General features: G+C 35.5%; 1 protein-coding gene across 1 annotated transcript in view; it reads right to left on the reverse strand.

The window, feature by feature from the left end:
- Positions 1 to 19,947, reverse strand: part of LOC139148878 (RAC-gamma serine/threonine-protein kinase-like) — a 31,802-nt gene that overhangs the window by 7,376 nt on the left and 4,479 nt on the right. The window contains 4 exon segments of the mRNA XM_070720307.1: positions 1,904 to 1,929; positions 1,932 to 2,026; positions 8,374 to 8,485; positions 9,990 to 10,115. Coding sequence (XP_070576408.1) covers positions 1,904 to 1,929; positions 1,932 to 2,026; positions 8,374 to 8,485; positions 9,990 to 10,115 — 359 coding nt within the window.

Consider the following 19,947-nt stretch of genomic DNA (forward strand, 5'->3'; position numbering starts at 1 on the left):
CGCCGATCAGAATATAATTTGAAATTGGTTTGCATACAGATCTGACTATGAGGAATGTCAAATTATAAAATACACTGAAATTATTCATTTGGAAACAAAACTTGGAGATCAGACTTTGCTAGAAGAGTTGTTCACAAACCAACCAAGAATGTAAAAGATATAAGAGAGCATTTAAACTGGAAAATTTTCAAAATCAGTCCACTTGAGGACTAAGACATATTTGCCTGAACAGAATCTTTTAGACAACCTCTACCATTAAAGTCCTGTTAACCATACCAGTATATGTGTTTTATTGTACTTTCTTACTGATAAAATAGCATCAAATCTTTGGAGAGATGTTTTGGATTCTCATTATGGTATATTGTTTTTGAAAATGTCACTACGTCAAACCCTGGTGATGGCTTTTGTTGATAAAATTTAGGCGCTTATATATATATTTGCGGCGACCATATTTTGAGTTGCAAATCAAAAATTATTAAATTGTTAAACTCTAAGTTGTGTACTCGTTGCCAATGTTTGGAAAACGATTCATGTTGTGGTCATGCTTTGGTAAACAGTTTTACATATGTTGCATTTGATTTTGAACCATCTTACTGAAAAATGGAAACAGATACAGTTAAAGATCCATTAGCTGTAACTTTGGTCATTTTTTTTATTTTGTTTGTTCTGTGTATCATCTGCAGTTTCTGGTTTGAATCCCTGAACCATGGAGGAATTCCTCTTTAAACTCATAAATATACCCTAGATGAGTATGATCTGTATTGTTATTGTTTAAATTTTGTATTCAGGTCCGGACTAGAATACATTTATCAACAATAACAATAGTCGTTTCACATATACAGGCTGTTTTGGCAAGCAAGACACCGGGCATTGGTCATGAAGATCGGATTATAGTAAAATTCTGTAGTTGATATATTAAAACAGAGCAGTGAAAAATTACTCAAAAGTTACAGCTAATGTCCCTTTAATTGGGCTTCAATGGTCTCTACTCCTAAACCAGATATTGACACTGCTAGCTGTATTGTTACGGTAGAATACGCCTCGAGGACAGATATTCAGACTCTCAAACCTTAACAGTTCTTTTCTGATCTAACACTTGTGGGGGCTCATTTTAAAGCTCTTGGTGTGAGAAAACTTCTCATCGTTTATTTTTTCGAAAATCCAAAATTTTATATTTCTCCTTAGAGTTACAGGTATGGCGGCCATTTTGAATTTCAAATATCGGTAAATCTTGCGTAATTTGTTTCTCTGGTAGCAAAAATTTACAGATGACCCCTGATTTTTATTCTTGATTTTGAAAGAGAATGGTTGAAATATTCCTTGAGGAAAGTTTGAGCAGAAATCTTTCACTTTCGAGGCGCATACTACCTTAAACTCTCCAAAAATGGCTAAACTGAACATGATTTAACATGAGATTTACATACTGATTTACTTGGATGTGAATCACAATGGTATGATGGTAGCATTTGGATATCAAACACATACATCAAAACGCACCACTACAAGCTATACACAGACATGATAAATGTTGAAAATCAGGGGAAACATAAAATATACACTCAAGTGTTAACCTTTCACAGCCATTGTTTATAACTTTTTTCAGAGTGATGTCGGCAACCAAAATTTTAGGATGTACAACAATTGAAAATTTGACACCAGATTTACGCCAGAATAAAACTGCCCATATATCAGTACACATCTGTGAAAAGTTCAGCACTGAAGTTCTGAGTTAAATATACTTATGGGTGTGATGGGAATTATCATTTTAACAATGAAAGAGTCACACAACTTGCAAGCCACAAAACAGATGTAGTCTCATGTAGATGGCACACATCCCAGATGAATGAATGAAAACCACAACATCAACATGGGGATGCAGGTGACAGAGAAACAGAATGCTCACAACTTTTTTAGGTCTTTGTTCTGTGTCTGGTCCTCTTCCTTCTGGTCAGCTGCTTTGCTTTTGCTCTCTTCTTGTTCCTTCAATGAATTGGCTACTGACTGTATAGCATCTATCCATTCTTTCCTGCAGATAGAAGTCAGATCAAATGCCGTGTGAGAAGGTATCACATTGCCAGATATACAGTCACATGCAGATAGAGGGATATTTTGAATAATAGAACTGGCCAACTAGTCCAGGGGATGTATCTTGATAAACTGACACAATGGTTAGAGGAGTGCATCCTGGATAACTGGCCAACTAGTCCAGGGGATGTATCTTGATAAACTGACACAATAGTTACAGGACAGCATCCTGGATAACTGGCCAACTAGTCCAGGGGATGTATCTTGATAAACTGACACAATAGTAGAGGAGTCCATCCTGGATAACTGGCCAACTAGTCCAGGGGATGTATCTTGATAAACTGACACAATGGTTAGAGGAGTGCATCCTGGATAACTGGCCAACTAGTCCAGGGGATGTATCTTGATAAACTGACACAATAGTTAGAGGAGTGCATCCTGGATAACTGGCCAACTAGTTCAGGGGATGTATCTTGATAAACTGACACAATAGTTAGAGGAGTCCATCCTGGATAACTGGCCAACTAGTCCAGGGGATGTATCTTGATAAACTGACACAATAGTTAGAGGAGTCCATCCTGGATAACTGGCCAACTAGTCCAGGGATGTATCTTGATAAACTGACACAATAGTTAGAGGAGTCCATCCTGGATAACTGGCCAACTAGTCCAGGGGATGTATCTTGATAAACTGACACAATGGTTAGAGGAGTGCATCCTGGATAACTGGCCAACTAGTCCAGGGGATGTATCTTGATAAACTGACACAATAGTTAGAGGAGTCCATCCTGGATAACTGGCCAACTAGTCCAGGGGATGTATCTTGATAAACTGACACAATAGTTAGAGGAGTCCATCCTGGATAACTGGTCAACTAGTCCAGGGGATGTATCTTGATAAACTGACACAATAGTTAGAGGAGTCCATCCTGGATAACTGGTCAACTAGTCCAGGGATGTATCTTGATAAACTGACACAATGGTTAGAGGAGTGCATCCTGGATAACTGGCCAACTAGTCCAGGGGATGTATCTTGATAAACTGACACAATGGTTAGAGGAGTCCATCCTGGATAACTGGCCAACTAGTCTAGGGATGTATTTTGATAAACTGACACAATGGTTAGAGGAGTCCATCCTGGATAACTGGCCAACTAGTCCAGGGGATGTATCTTGATAAACTGACACAATAGTTACAGGACAGCATCCTGGATAACTGGCCAACTAGTCCAGGGGATGCATCTTTATAAACTGACACAATGGTTAGAGGAGTCCATCCTGGATAACTGGCCAACTAGTCCAGGGGATGTATCTTGATAAACTGACACAATAGTTAGAGGAGTGCATCCTGGATAACTGGCCAACTAGTCCAGGGGATGTATCTTGATAAACTGACACAATAGTTAGAGGAGTCCATCCTGGATAACTGGCCAACTAGTCCAGGGGATGTATCTTGATAAACTGACACAATGGTTAGAGGAGTGCATCCTGGATAACTGGCCAACTAGTCCAGGGGATGTATCTTGATAAACTGACACAACAGTTAGAGGAGTGCATCCTGGATAACTGGCCAACTAGTCCAGGGGATGTATCTTGATAAACTGACACAATAGTTAGAGGAGTCCATCCTGGATAACTGGCCAACTAGTTCCGTTCCGGGTCTCAATAAAGCATAGTAGGGAAGAGCCAATGGCATACAGTATATGTAGTGAGGGTTAAGGCAAGAACCAATCGCGTACTGTATATGTAATTTGGGTTAAAAGTTACGTGTGTTTGCTTTGAAATGAGATTGCGATCTACCCTTACATATCCAGGAGTCAATCGAAAATGAAATCTATTCATTGTTGTGACATTCATCAGCATGTCAATAGGTTTTAGACTTTGTCTTTTTATTGTTGTCAGCAATTTTGTTTTTTGATGCTCTTGTATTTTTGATATTTATTCAGGTCTGTTGTCTCTGTGTAATTTTTAAACATTTTAGAATGTTTTGTTTGTTGGCTCCTTATAAAACAGCGTTTTTGCTGACAGGATTCTAAATAAGCTTAAATGATTTATACCACTGCGAACATTCTGACAAATAAATTACAGATTTTTTTTGCCACATGGTAGGATGCCATGAGACACGAAAAGATAACTTTGACTAGACTGAAACAACCTTATGATATGCATAGATGACAGCTTATACTTCAAGTCAATCTGCTTTGACAAATATTCCAACTCCTACAAAACAATTTATCAGAACATCTTCCACAACAATTTCATCAATGTGAATTTACTTGGCTGTAAACTATTGTTGACGCAGAATAACAACAATTTATTATAAGCTTGTCATAACAAGAAATGAGAAGCATTGTCAAAATCAACACAAATCCCCTTAAAATGAAACCTTGTAATCTGCTGGGGAGATAGTTTCAAGAAACTCATTGACATTTAACAATGACTTTAACAAATGGTAAAAACTTAACAACAGATCTCTCTCTCTCTCTCTCTCCTCTCTCTCTCCTCTCTCTCTCTCTCTCCTCTCTCTCTCTCTCTCTCTTTTCTCTCTCTCTCTCTCTCACATATAAGAAATATATAAGAAATGAGAAGCATTGTCAAAATCAACACAAATCCCCTTAAAATGAAACCTTGTAATCTGCTGGGGAGAGAGTTTCAAGAAACTCATTGACATTTAACAATGACTTTAACAAATGGTAAACATAGGGCCATTGTCCCTGAAGCTACTATAGACATGGATACAAAATTAAGTATTTCCTGACTGTATGAAATTATCTCACTAAGGTCATCCTAGGGACATGTAAACCAAATATTAAAGCTGTCTGACCAGCAGTTTTGAAAAAACAAGCGACTCAACAGTTGACAGAGCTCTGCTGTGTTATGTAGAGAATAACCTTTTGTGACACATGTATTGATGAAGAAGGTGGATATCTTTGATAGCTCATTTCAGGATGGCCTGACCAAAAATGGAAAAATTCTGTAAAAATACAGATTTGCATATTTCATCAGACTATATTAGTCTATAATAGCAAATAAACGAGAGTTAATTACATTCTAATTAAAGTAAACAAGACTTGCTTAAATCAAGATTTACGTCATAAAAAAACAGCATGTCTGTCAGGTTATAAAGAATCTTGAGCTGATTATCTTTTAATATCAGTATTTTCATCCTATTAACCAAGCACATTTTAACTTTCAAATTAACATTGTGAGTAAGTTCTGTCGAATAAGTTGAGACTGAACGTACTCAGAGAAAGCACACTGAAAAGACAAATGTTTGAAACTTAAGAAGTTCAAGGTCATCAAAAGCATTATAAGGAATCATGTTACACTTTCATTGCACTGTTTACACAGATTGCATAAGTGCTATAAATAGCACATGAGGAATCTTACAGCCCAGCTTTACCATAAAAACCCTATCACTTTGACCACTCTTTTAATTGACCACTCTATTTTTTTTCCTCAAAAAGTAATCTTATTTTATCCTTACCAAGTCAACCATAAATGGAAATTAGAACTTTCTCTATCTCTATTTATTTGACCACCCTATCATGACAAACTATTATGAGCAATTTCTTTAGGATAACATAAATGGTGGTTCAGAATATATCAAAGTTGGGATTCAGGAAAGTTGCCTTTACATGTTTTAATCCTCAATTCACTATGAACTGTCAAAAAAAGTTGAACTTTCTGATAATTCCACACTATAATTATTTTGGCGTTGATGATTTCCTAATTAATTCAATTATTTAAAATCATATTCATTATTTTTTTCTGGGTGAATTGATAGGGTTTATACAGTACAAGAATTACATACAATGTAAGTCAAACTTTGACCAAAAATGACAAAAAAATTCCTTAAAAATACACATTTGCATATTTCATCAAAATTTGAACAAATCTAAGTTGGGTTATCCCTAGGGACCTGTATACCAAATAACAAAGCTGTCTGACCAGCGGTTATGAAGAAGAAGATTTTTTACCAAAAACACCTTTTTTGGCATTAATTTGCCTATTTTCAACAATATCAAAAAATTGAAAAAAATAGTTTCTCAAAATCATATTTTTCATCTACACAACAAATATCAAATCAGTAAGTACTGCGGTTCTCAAGATATTTGAGTGGACGGACGCCTCACAAACGGACATACATACATACATACATACAGACTGACGACGGACGCCGGACGGATACCCATCCCAATAGCTTCTATAGACTATAGTCTATAGTAGCTAAAAACTTAACAACAGATCTCTCTCTCTCTCTCTCTCTCTCTCTCTCTCTCTCTCTCTCTCTCTCTCTCTCTCACATATAAAAATTAAAGTCCCACTTATAATGTCTGCAGTCACAACTGTAAAATTTATTTAAATATTTATTTATTGAAAAGTGATTGTGAAATATAGCTTAATCATTGAGCAAGCCCAAAAACTGTCTTTGAGTCATAATATTTGCTTTCTTTTTGATACAAAACTGATGGAGAGCTATAAAATCGTATTATCAGTCATGCAGATCAAAACACAGTTATCTAAATACATGTATGAGACAGTTTAGGCAATCACGTACGTGAAAGCTTATCATGTCCATGGATATCCCCATCAACGTATAGTAAACAAGAAAACTTGATGGGACTTGAACTTCAAGGTTTTCTGTTTTCTACTCAGACTTTTCTCTTGTTTGCATTTCAAATTTTGACCTTGAAACCACACAAGCTGTCTTCAGAGGACACACTGTCAATCATACTTCCTGCATGTGTTTCTTTTTACCTGATATCAATGCCTGTTAGTCTGTGTTTGTTGTTTGCCAAGTTTTCTTACAATTATGGTATACACCCACACATGAGATTTTCATGGACAAAAAAACAGTTTAGCATGGCTAAAAAATATTTACAACCAGATCATTTTATGTCATGGATTAGGAAAACGTGTATATATATATATCTATATATATAGGGAAATCAAAACATCATTATATCAAAAAATACCACCTCATTTGGTACATAAAATGAAACAACAATTCATATTTAATTCCCCCAGGCTTCCATCAATGCTAAGTTTTCTACCCAATAACACTTCAAAATATGCAATTTAGTCAATACAACTGGTAGTTCTTCAATGAACTTTCAACCTGGCAGAATAAAAACAACTGGAGGCAAATGATTTCAGAAAAATACACATCAAAGGTACATAATTTGTTTGAACATCAAGCAAGCACATCAACTTTGCAAAGTAGATGATGCAAGGTTGGGAAGCATGAACAATTATGCGACCTTGATAAGGTCACCTAGATTTTACTCCTCCTATTATGGTCGTGTGAAGATAAGAATGGACAGTGAAATTGATCCAAATGTTATCACACTTGTGTAATTGGTTTGTAAAGTTGTTCCAAAACTTGCTGCAGTATCAGTACTTGTAATTAACTTGAGGCAAAGAACAGACGGATGATAGTGTTGTTTCACAGCAGGCTTCAGCTGTAATTGCTGAAGTAAAGCAATAAAACCTGTCGGCCGGTAGGAACTGATTAGTGTCTATGTGTGGGATAAATGTTTCCCTACAAGTGAACACACACTTGTATTTCAGTAGTGGCCATGGCCGAGTATATGTTCAAAGTCGAGTTCTCGTACTATTCCCAAACACGGATAGTGCCCGTCTTCATTTCTGAGGATGACTTGCCAATGCTGTGGCTGTGACACTCAGGGCAGCGGTACGGAATGTAATATGATTCTGCATATGTGAAGTGCACCGCAAAGTGTACTCCCATGGTGTGTGTTTATTAGGGGTCCATAAAAGCTCTCTGATTTTCACCGCAATTATAACAAGTCAGTGCAACTTCTAAGGCAAGTTTTGAAACAACTTTACAAACCAATTACACAAGTGTGATAACATTTAGATCAATTTCACTGTCCATTCTTATCTTCACACAACAGTAAAGTATGTTGTGCATTGGTTAGTCTACTAAGAGTCTGCCATACTCTTGGTAGAGTATACCAGTATGATCAGAGCAAATTAGGAGATACACACAATGTTCTTCACAGCTACAAGAGTAGCAGCTACTGTAATTATCATAAAAATACCTAATTTGCATATTATGATAATGTGCAAATGAACTCTGTTGTGTACAAATAGATTTATCCAAAAACACTTGGATGGCCTATCCCTCAAGATTCCCTCATTGAGAACTCTGAACTCAACAAGAGATCAGCTTAAAATTCCATTCATGTGTTCCTGTATTTCCGCATCTCATAGTGTAATTCAGAGCTAACTCCTGACAAGGATATAGGTTTAAAAAACCTAATAACATGGTTTAAATTCAAAGACTGTGCATTAATAAGCATTGTAAGAAAATTCCATAGTTACCTTTGTTGTGGAGTTTCTACATGAAATGTTCTTTCAATAACAGTTGTCCATTGAAGACATCGAATGATAAATGTGTTAGACTTGGGTTTTTCTGTTTCCATCAACTGACATTCTAAAACAGGGAAAAATATTGGAAAACAGCCTTAAACATGGTACTAAAACGAACGAGAGGTTAGAAAGCTTTAAAAGCGGTCAACAAACGCTGAGCATCCTTCTTACAACATACACATTTGATCTGAAAATCCATGATGAAAAGCTGACAGAATAATACTTTACTTTATAGCTCAACAACACACTCAGGGAGTGTGGTTTACAGGATGAGGCAAAAATTACAAAAATCTAAGATGGAAACTTCAACAAACACTGCATGAAGCTGCTGTTTGGGGAGAACTAAACTGTAGGAAATAAATTTCACAAGAGGTAGTTTATCTTTGTGAGAAAAGATATACATGAACTTTAGAAAGCCAGGATTATACAAACTTGTGGATGACAACAGAATGATGTTAATTAATAAATGTACACTTTGAGCTGGCTAACTCTTTCTGAGTCTTCATAGACTTAGATATGGTGACTCCTACTGGTAACAAATAGATGTTAATCTTGATTTGGTTACACATTTCCCTCTGAGACTGTTTTGACGACAACAAATTAATTGCAACAATATCAATTATTAGCTTAACAGACAAAACAATTTGCATGAGGGAGGGAAGAATTTATGAGAGGAACAGTGAAGCAACCAACATTTTTAGCTCTTATATAGAAAAGAACAGTAACAAAACCATGGTCTGTGTACCATGTTTCAGCGAGCAACTGTGAACTGCCCAACATATGTTAATTACTCAGGCAGAGTCATGAGGACAGAGATAAAAGTGTAAAGGATGTTGTATAGTAAGTGGCCAGAGGAGGAAAATAAAGCCATTTAGTACATTGTTTCATTGGTGAAAACACTCCTAGCTTGACAGATGGACAGGATGTCCCTGTACTCTGGCTAATGGGATATAAATGAGTTCCAACAAAGGCTCTAGTCTTACTGTTTGTCTGAAGGCAATGCAGCAAAGACAGGACACACTATGCTGGTGTAAAATTTCCATTGCTCTGTGTACGGTCTGTGACACCAACATCAACATGTTATAGACTTGTAGTCAGAAATGTGTTCATGCAGTCAGTGAGAGTGAAATATCATAAAATGAATAATACTGGCTATAATATTGATATAAATATTTATGACTACAATTTATATACAGATATTATTGCTCATTACTGGTTGTAGAGACTCTATAATATGGTAGCTTGCATAAGGCAAATATTTTTAAATAATACCATGGACTAGATCGAGCTAGGAATTGATCCATGATTAACCCTTTGAGCGCCAAAGTCAGTTCTTGTCACCTTTATGATATATAACAAGACAATTTTTTCAGGTCCAAACATTTTTTGTCAGATTTTACCCAAAATTTTGAACAAAAACTGGAGTCTATTAAAAGTGCTGTCCATTTTGTCCAAAATTTTCAAAAGAATTATAGAAAAATTCACAAAAATTAGGAAAATGTTGCACTAAAATTTTGATGGGAAAAATTTCAGCATTCAAAGGGTTAAGCTTATCATTCTATACTCACTTGCTACAGAGAAATTGTTGAGCGGATCATTGACATCACTTTGTGGCGGCTTTTCTTTGAACCCAATGAAAGATCCATCAGATTTCAACACAAAATACCGAGGCCTCCAATTCTTGATGTATTCACCTGCCAAAGCAGAGAAAAACAGGATACTGAGTTACGACACATGTAGACTACTTTGTTTTTCATTTTAGAAATATCTACATCATGAAAACAACATCATGCAGGCAGAGGCGTGATCACGGTTTTCTGACTCATTTTCTATCACTTCCAACCAGCATTTTTTTTTTCAATAGATGGTAATATAGTAAAGAGGACACATTTATCACACTTTGTCAATTTGACACAATGGAACAATGCAGACAGATGTCAAGGTCTTCACTATGAAGATGTTTACCCAGAATCATTCTATCATGTCCTGTATCAGAGTAATGTAGCAAAACAGTAGTGTTCTCTGCTTGCATGCCAAATGTGTTGAAAAATGAAATTTTCTTGTGCTGCTGGTTATCTTTCAAGATATCCTATGAATTATCAATGTCGATATTACTTGTTTACAATCTGCAATCTCACAAGTCTCCTTGAACAGATATCATATACACATGTTGTTTTCATAACACAGAGATCTCTAAGTCAGGGGAGGGTAATACAGCCATTTACTCTGACAAAACTCAGAATTGTTTCTGATTATCCCTTCGTATTCTTTATGAAGGATTGCAAAGAGTATGGTACATGTAGTTGTAGGAGATAAATGTAAAATACTCAATTTGCATTATCAACATTTTAATTTCCCTTCAGGCTGTGGTGGTACAGTCAGACACATGTTTGTTGTAATGAATCCCCATTGCACCTATGCTATTAAAACGTACACCTTCCAGTCTCGTTTCTATAAATATCCAATAAATATCCAATAACAAGAAAATTAGAGTCTGCTATGTTAATATGGTTTGCTGAGGACAGTAATAGGGTATGTAATGACAAGGAACTGTGTTTGTCAAGGAGGAAGAAATTTTACCATCATTGGATAACTAATATTAGAAAGTATTTGAGCTTACACGTTAGTCATGTAGCATACTGTAGTCGTATTTCCTGAAAAACACTGCACTGAAAGCTAATAGAGTCACTACTTCAAGAGAAAGCTGTACAACAACATAGAAAACATCAACCTTACTCATTCATGAACGCACATCAGGGCAACATCGATTGAAGAACACATAATAACATGGAAAGCTGACAAGTTCATACTCTTTTTATCATAAAGATTCATTTCAAGTACTTGTTATTAATATACATGTACACGTTCCACTGAGAACTGAATTTTTTGTGTTTGTTAAAACACTTTACAGAATACAAACTCCATAACTTTGACCATTTCCAGACACCCACAGCAAATTGCTTTTTTGCAGGTGCCTCTGTATGCACTTTAGATGGTTTCAAATGAACCATCAGAGGGAATCATGGTCTGACAATGGTTTGAACATGTGTCCTAAACTCATAGAAAACTGGTCAAGATACCAGCCATTAGAAGGCTCAGTCATGGATGTCAAATATACAGTGATCAGACTGCTATGAAAACACTGCACTGTATGCACTCAAAACAATCTAGTGCCACACATCACACATATTGTATGAATGTCTTTGTGCATACTTTGCAGTACTTTGGTTGTACCTTGATATTGTTAGATTAATATTCACCACTCAAACATGTTAAATGTGAGCTGATTCACTGAAAAATCACATAATATTCCCCTTTCAGATATTCTATTGTTGTAAAAATAAAACAAAGTGGCACAACTGAAGATGGTGGACCTAATCTTTATAAAACAATGTAACCTTATGGGGTATCCTTTTGAAACAACTGAATCCCCTAGGATAATGATGATTTGTAAAGTGTTCACTGGGGACAGTTGTCTTTCCTTTGAAACAACTTGACCCCTTAGGACAATGTTGATTTGTAACTGTGTGCAATCTTTCCTTTTGAAACAAATGGACCCTCTAGGATAATGTTGATTTGTAAGACTGTTCAGTGTGAGCCATCTTCTTTAGTCTTGCTGAGTAAATTACCTCAGAGAACTGCAAGTGGTACTCTGGACAACTTTACTGTTTTCCGGACACTACCATTAAAGCCCCAATAGCTGCGAATGTGTAATAAACCGATCTGAAAATATCCTGAGTTTTCCATGACTTTTCTTTGAATAAGACTCATTGAAGACTGAAAAAGTGTAGAACACTGTCACAAGTGTCGAAAGTGGCATGTAAATCCAAACGTTTAACATCATTTTAGATTTCCCGCCATTTTCAAAAACTTAATCATATGACAGAGAAAATGAAGATTACACCAACAAATGTTGGCCTCCATGTGTTGTGCATTTAAGTCAATGGCATCATGCTTGTTTCTGGTATGATCACGATTTGTATGTCTGGAATTACAGTTTTTTGTACTTTTTTGTGGGGTGCCATTTTATGAGTGCGGCACCCGTTTATTATTCAGACTGTTAAAACATGTAGACATGGTCAAAATCAGCGAGCAGTGATACTTCTATACACCTCCTTCAGTTAACACATTTATACAAACCAACTTACTTTGGTTTGAAAATAAAATCATGAAAATAATGCATAAAATTCGCAGCTATTGGGGCTTTAAGTGGCAAGCTGGATGAGAAGAATTTTCAACAATGGCAGAGATTAAATAAAATTTGTCTGTTTATAGCACATAGGAATTGTATTCTACATATAACACAACATACGTTTATTCTATAACAAAACTAATGCGAAATTCTTATTTTATTCACCTTCCTCTTTGCTTGGGACTACTATATTACAATATTCTTTAATTATTAGAATTAAATATATGGTATTTGATCAAGCTAAAACATACCAATTTAACCCTTTGAGCGCCCACGTCAATTTTTCTCCCCTTTAAAAAATATACCTTAGTCAATTTTTCTCAGATTTTTGCCAAAGTTTTGATAAATAACTGTAGCCAATGAAAATAGATGTCCATTTGGTCCAAAATTATCAAAAAAATTCAGTAAAATTTATGAAAATTGGTAAAATATGGCAATAAATTTTGATGGGAAAAATTACAGCACTCAAAGGGTTAACAACTTTTCACATTTTAAGAGTCAAACAGAACAAGAACAAAATATGACAGGGGAAAATGCTCAGTTCAGGTGTAAAGCACCTTTCTATTCCACTTCCAGTTTGTTTTCACAACTCTTCATTGTACCTTGGTAGTAAATAACAATAGCTATACATACTGTATAACATTGTTAACAGATGACTTGCACATTACATGGACACAATTTTTTCAAGGCCTTCCTCATTCTTTTCACTCTCAAATTTAAAATACAAGAATGAAAGCAGACAACATGAAGTAATAACTATCTATAGAGTAATCGGTTACACCCTCTGAATACTGACATTGTGACAAAAACATTCTTCAATTGGACGTACTTTAAGATTCAACAACTGTCATCAATTATTTACCAGGATTCCTTTGTTTTCTGATAATCTGAAATAGTCTAAAAGCTGCTATTTTGGGCTGATTGGGAAGTGTAATGTTTACAAGTTGTAAACAAAATTTTTCTCCCTGACTGAGCCTGAAAGCGTAATACTCCAAGAAAGGCACTTGGTGTGGGTTGAACATACAGTAAACATCATAATGTAGTGATGAGTGAGTGATGAATGCTCGTAAATAACAAACATGTTTTTCAATCTTCTTTTAATATTTTGATGGGTTCAACTATAGAAATAATGAAGTATTGACAGATATAAATCCATTAGTTTAATGGTGAATTAAATGTGTTCAACTTGGAAGTTATTCCTGTAGGTACAGGAGCAGTTATGCCAACCACTCACTTTGCTAGATGTGCACTCTTTCAAACAAGTTGTGGACCAAAGAGAGATATATATTTTGTGGCAACATAGAGGGGAAAGATGTCAATAATGAGATGAGCTACAGGAGACTGAATTGATTATTTACTTAGGTACATGTATAGGTGTACATGTGTTTGTATCATGCACTTCAGATCATCAATTCCATACACTATTATCACTTCATCAAAAACATGTTCTGCACAGTTCTGAAGCAAAGCTCTATCACCAAAAATATCCTAGCAAATCATGGCCACAACTGTGTTTCGTTCACGATCTGAAACTGTTGCGATTTTAACAGACAAAGTTTCACTACAGTATCATAATGTTGACAACGACAGTGTCTAATCAAGATATCTTGATTATTTTAATTACAGAGGAAAACTTGTACTTTGCATTGGATTGATAAAGCCTAGATAATGACTCCATGAAATATCTGCATTTACCTAAACACTGAATCATACCAGTAGAGGATTCACAATAGACTGTTATACATGGTAAAATTACAATATTTATTTAACCATATCTGAATGGCACTATTAAAAACACAAAAGTGATTCCATCTCTTCCTACATGTTATCTTTACATATGATACCAACGCCCACACCTGAATGTTACCTTCACATATGTGTGCAGTGTTGAGTGGGCACATCAAATATCTCATATGGCACGGACTCTATCTTCGTACATATGAACTAAATGGGTGAATCAGATGTCTCACATGGCACCAGTGTATTATCAAAGCTCTGACAAAAAATAGCCATTCCAAACTTCAATCTATACGTATACGTACATATGCATGTACATAGATTCATGGACATGTATAAAGCTGTGACTTTTTTCTGTCAGGCATATTACTAATTGAATGTCACTCTTGAATGGAGGTGGACACGTGTGTTTTCTCAAGATCTTTGTCTGTCAACACCAACCCATCAATCCTTCACATAACTAGTGATCCAGACAGGGTGAAATAACTGGTAACAAATCTCTGATATTTGATGAGAATGGTTATTGTCACTATTATATGTATCACAGAATTTACTCTTCAACCAGTGCAGAAAAGTACCACCACTTTATGGTATCTTCATACACATGTACAGTATAAAGTAAAACACTTTGAATTAGCTGTATTCTTTTTCAGTGAAATGGCAATTTTAATTGATGCTTCTTAATATAGCTGACAAGATACTTTGACCAATATCTAAGAAAATGTTTGAATTAGCTGCATCATATTAAATCTGTAAGCAAAAAGAGTGTGCTACATGTAGCTAAAAAGACATGTTTTACAGTACTCTGGAACAGCCTCTGGATGACAGAAATGTTAGTATGTACAGGTATTGCTGAAGTTGTGACCATTGAAAAAGGTAATGACTGCAAAGCAGTATTAAAAACAATTCACCGAAAGATTAGCATCAATGTTTCTTACATCTCTGTATTTACAACAGTAAAATATAATGAACTCATCAGCAACAGGCAGAAAGTTGAAATCAATCAGCTACATCATGGATACGACATTATTTCTGAAAACCTTGAAAAGAATACCACTCTCCACAGCAAAACAATCTATCTATTATAATGAGCTAAATCATCAGTATATAATGAGCTATCTCTCTGATAAAGTTCAATAATATTCAGTTAGATGAAAAGTTTTCATGATCAATTTTCATAATATTGTTGTTCACACTGAACAATACATGTAACATGTACATGTATATGACACTCTGGATAAGTTAGTTCAGGATCCAATTCTCTGATTTGTGTTCTCGTTGTTAACTATAATATTGTTTTCTAGGTTATGAAGGTACAGATTTGCTAGTCATACCTAATTTCATAAATGGGGAAAAATGTTTATTCCATTGACAATTTCCACTGGTATCACTCAAGCTTTATCAATACCAGCTGTACAATGCTCCAAGCATATATGATTCATGTACAACAATAAGCAAGGTTTATACCAACTAATTCTTTGCAGAACCTGAAGTTTCAAAGCCATAATGAAACTGTCGATCTTTTACAACCTACATGAAAACCTCTTTGAAAAATCTAATAATTCCAAGGACACAATTGGCATGAACAAATGCAATACATCTCAATCAAGACATCATTTACATACATAGCTATTGGCGCAGGTCTATCGCTGCAAACGCTATGTTCATGAAGTTCTCACAATTGAGTCCATTGTTTCTCAGTAAAATATGCCGAAGTTTGACTTTGGATTGAGACAAGCAAGCATGAAAAAAATTTTACAATCAATACCAGTCAAAATTCCTGGACAACCATGTAGGAGCTCATAACTAAACATAAATGATGTGGGTGTTTATTATTTGGAAGTGTTAATGTAGTTGGAATAAACTGAGTCAACAAATACCTTGAAAAAGACAAAAACATGGGACGGACAGAGAGAAGATATAAATAATCCACCGTTTTGATATAAACCCATACTGATTGACCACAACAAAACCAACATTACCTTTCATTACAAACTATAAACAGTCCGGGTCAGCTCCAAATTGGAGACTCATTATGATAATGTATTCCGGCATTCAGCCAATCATCGACCAGATTACATCATTAATAAAGTACGGGTCACGCTGTGTCACAAATTACCCACCAAGTGTGATCGGCAGTTTTGGGCCGCTTATTAAGCCCCTGTCTTGTGAATTTCGACGAATTTCGACAGTCAACATAATCCACGTGTTCTGCAGAAGATCATGTCCAACAAGGAGTCCGATTAGTGAACAAATATTCGAATATTGACGATTCATTTCTACCCCAAGTTTATCGATTTCGCTCAAGTACCGAGAATCATTTTGTGGATGTTCGTCATCTCTATTAGAAATACTGCTATAAAGGTTATTTGTGTAGGTACGCGTATAACATTTTGCAAGAAAGAAGAGCAATGTCAGAGCTTTGAACGATACCTGTTTTGTAGTTGTCAAACGCAGACTAAAAATGGTACGCGATTTTGAAAATGTGTTGACAGAGTGGCCACACAACTGTTCCCCATACGGTAGAATTTGTATCGCTGCCATCTCCGACACAAATGGGGTATTCTGAACGATCTGTGTAGGTACACGATTTATATCTCGCAGGACTTCAAGCCAGAGTCTAGGAATCACAGCGATATATGGGGTTTGGTTGTCTTAGCCAGAATAAAACTGGTACGCGATTTTGAAATTGTGTTTTGACAGAGTGGCCACACAACTGTTCGACATTATGACAGAATACGGCGCGGGAGTTCGACACAGTATGGCGTACGTAACAAAGGACGCATGTGGAGGTTGCCAGGAAATACAATTTTTACTGATGGCGCGCTGGCCGCTGATTGGCTAATGAGAGGGGAAAATATTATGGTATAGCGCTCCAATTTTGGAGCTGACCCGGACTGATAAACACATTAAGCCTTAAAGACAGTAAATTGGTTATCAAATAGAAATGGCATTTAGTTGACCATTATTATTATTATCCTGACTAGGAATATTTTCAAACATTAACGTTACTATCTATATTCCGGCTGTAAAACTATACCAATTACTTACAATAGCATCTTACAACAAGCCAGTCTGCATAGATACTAGTACATAGGGGCTGCTTTTTTTCAATTGATGCAATCTTTTTTCCAGTCACTAATGACAGTTGTAGTTTCACTGACTCTGTTTCAAGTCACTTCACTTTCTATCTCCTGAGAAATTACAATTCATTATCCCCAGGTTGAAGTTGTTGAAACTTTAAAAAAATTTCAATGAACTACCTGTTCAAATTTATCTCCTTCAAATTTATTTGATTCCATATGTCATCCATTCAATACAAATCAATTCTCAAAATGGATGTTTATTTTTGAAATATATGAATGAAAAGTACACTTCCTATCTTTTAGATTATTTGTTTTGGAAATATTCTGGGCAAAGTACATTCATTTATCAAAATTCAACTTTACATAGATGTAAAATATCATCAAATTCCCCTAGGTGCTGATAAGGCATCAATCTTTTTGGGATATTAGAAATCATAAAAGCAGTCTTTCATACATTCTTCAACTTCAGCAAAACTAATGATTTTCAAATGCAGGAAAACTCTAAGGGTAAAACTATTAGGTAACACATTCTGCAATTGAGATTTTACTAAAATTTGAATAACTTTATTTCTTTGTACAAATGGTAAGACAAGCCTCAGCTATGTTTTAATATTCCAGCAAACTCTTGTTACTAAGTCGACCATTTTGATCAAGCAACAAAGTAATTAATGAACACCTGTTCTGCATCATGATTTGGCTCATCTCAATTGTTTTCAATGGTGAGTGTGGACTTGTGTACTTGGAAAAGGGGGTGAAAGGTAAAAGAAAGGAATGATTACCTTTTATCAAAACAATACACCAAACAACACAGTACACGGCATATGGTTTTGAATCCAAAAGGCACTGAACAAGTTCAATTATCTGTACATCTTAAATGGTAAAAATGGGAATTACACTGCTTTGAAGTTGGATATCCTCATGGACAAAAAAAGGTTTTGACATCTGACGGCTTAAATGTCCGTCAAATTTTGAGAGGAGTCTCTGAAAAAATGTATTGTTCAATTTGTTGTTATGAAAATCATTGGTTTCCATAGCTTGATCCAAGTTAATTACGTGTAACATGTACTAGTTGAGTATATGTATCTCTATGATATTATAAAGATTTGAAATCATAACGGTTATTTCCTTTCAGAATTGTTTTCAACTTGAAGCAAGTAAAAATAAACAACAACACCACCACCAACAAGATCCATCATCTTTGCCAACAAATATTTCATTTGTTTAACACCTTCTGCATTGAAGACTACAGTCTTATAGTGAGATCATTCTGTCAACTAGCATTCATGCAGACTTATCCTGCCAATGGCTGGATACATACAAACAGGTCAAGCATGAGATCTAACCTTTAACCCCTGCCCTGCTGTTGGTCAACTAAGACTGAAAACACCTCTATCTCTCTTTGTCCATCACAAAGTCTATTCACGGCAATTTAGTGGAACCACATTCAATTGTGTTAAAAGCCAATTAAGGTCATTTAAGTGATCAATATTCAGACTGTATTTAAAAATAGCAAACATTCAGTATGTCCTGTATTTGATACATGAAACAAGGATTCTATTTACTTCCTTGTCTGTCTGAAATTCCTTTAGAAACTTCCCTCCTGTGTTTACACAAAACTAACTGAAAACAACAAACAACAGAGATTATTAACCTTGGAATGGCATTGAAAATCCACATGACACCAGAGAATTCACTACTCAGACAGTCTCTCACTTCATTGAAGGAATTAATTTACAACCTGGAGACTCTTTATCTTGCAACTTCAGAGTCAAATAGTCTCAAGGATTTTACACAGTACTGCTTGGATGATATGACAAGAGTCACATTTATGTTTAAAGGCCAATAAATAACAACAGAATAAATGGCAACACACAGAATTTGTATATGATAATTTTGTTCACATTACAAGTTGTTCAGGAACATTGTGATGCAGTCAGAAAATTATTCATGATGATTTGACGTTTGCCAGAACTACTACGAATTTGATTTACTGAGTGCAAAAATCAAAATACTTCTGTTTTTAAATTCAAGTGGTGTAAACACTTTGCATAGTCTTGTATCCATATGCAACAATAGCTGTCATTTCAATTTAGGATATTTTGTTCCACTTTGTGTATTGTAATAACAAGATTATGTTATGTGGCTTAACACAGAAAATTTTGATAGATTCATGCTAACTACACACAATAATACCTTCTGACAGTAATAAAAGGCAAACTTCTTAAAATGCTTAAAATTTTAAAAGCAATGAAAGATTTTATCAGTCAAATACAAAAGAGTCCCATCTGCCTCAGTAACGACTAGCCTACATGGCTGGTATGAGTATTCAGTGTTTTTGCTAAGGTTGGGGAACACTGGTAAATGATTTGGGAACCCTGGTAACTGTTAACATTTCTGCTCTCTCCTTATCTGATTGCATTGATATACCAAGGGGAACCCCAGTAAAATGACTGGGAAACCCCCCGTAACATTTGCCTGCTTACTGTCCTTAACAAAAGCAATGGCATTGAT

The sequence above is a fragment of the Ptychodera flava genome, chromosome 14, assembly GCF_041260155.1.
Source record: "Ptychodera flava strain L36383 chromosome 14, AS_Pfla_20210202, whole genome shotgun sequence".
Taxonomy (NCBI): domain Eukaryota; kingdom Metazoa; phylum Hemichordata; class Enteropneusta; family Ptychoderidae; genus Ptychodera; species Ptychodera flava.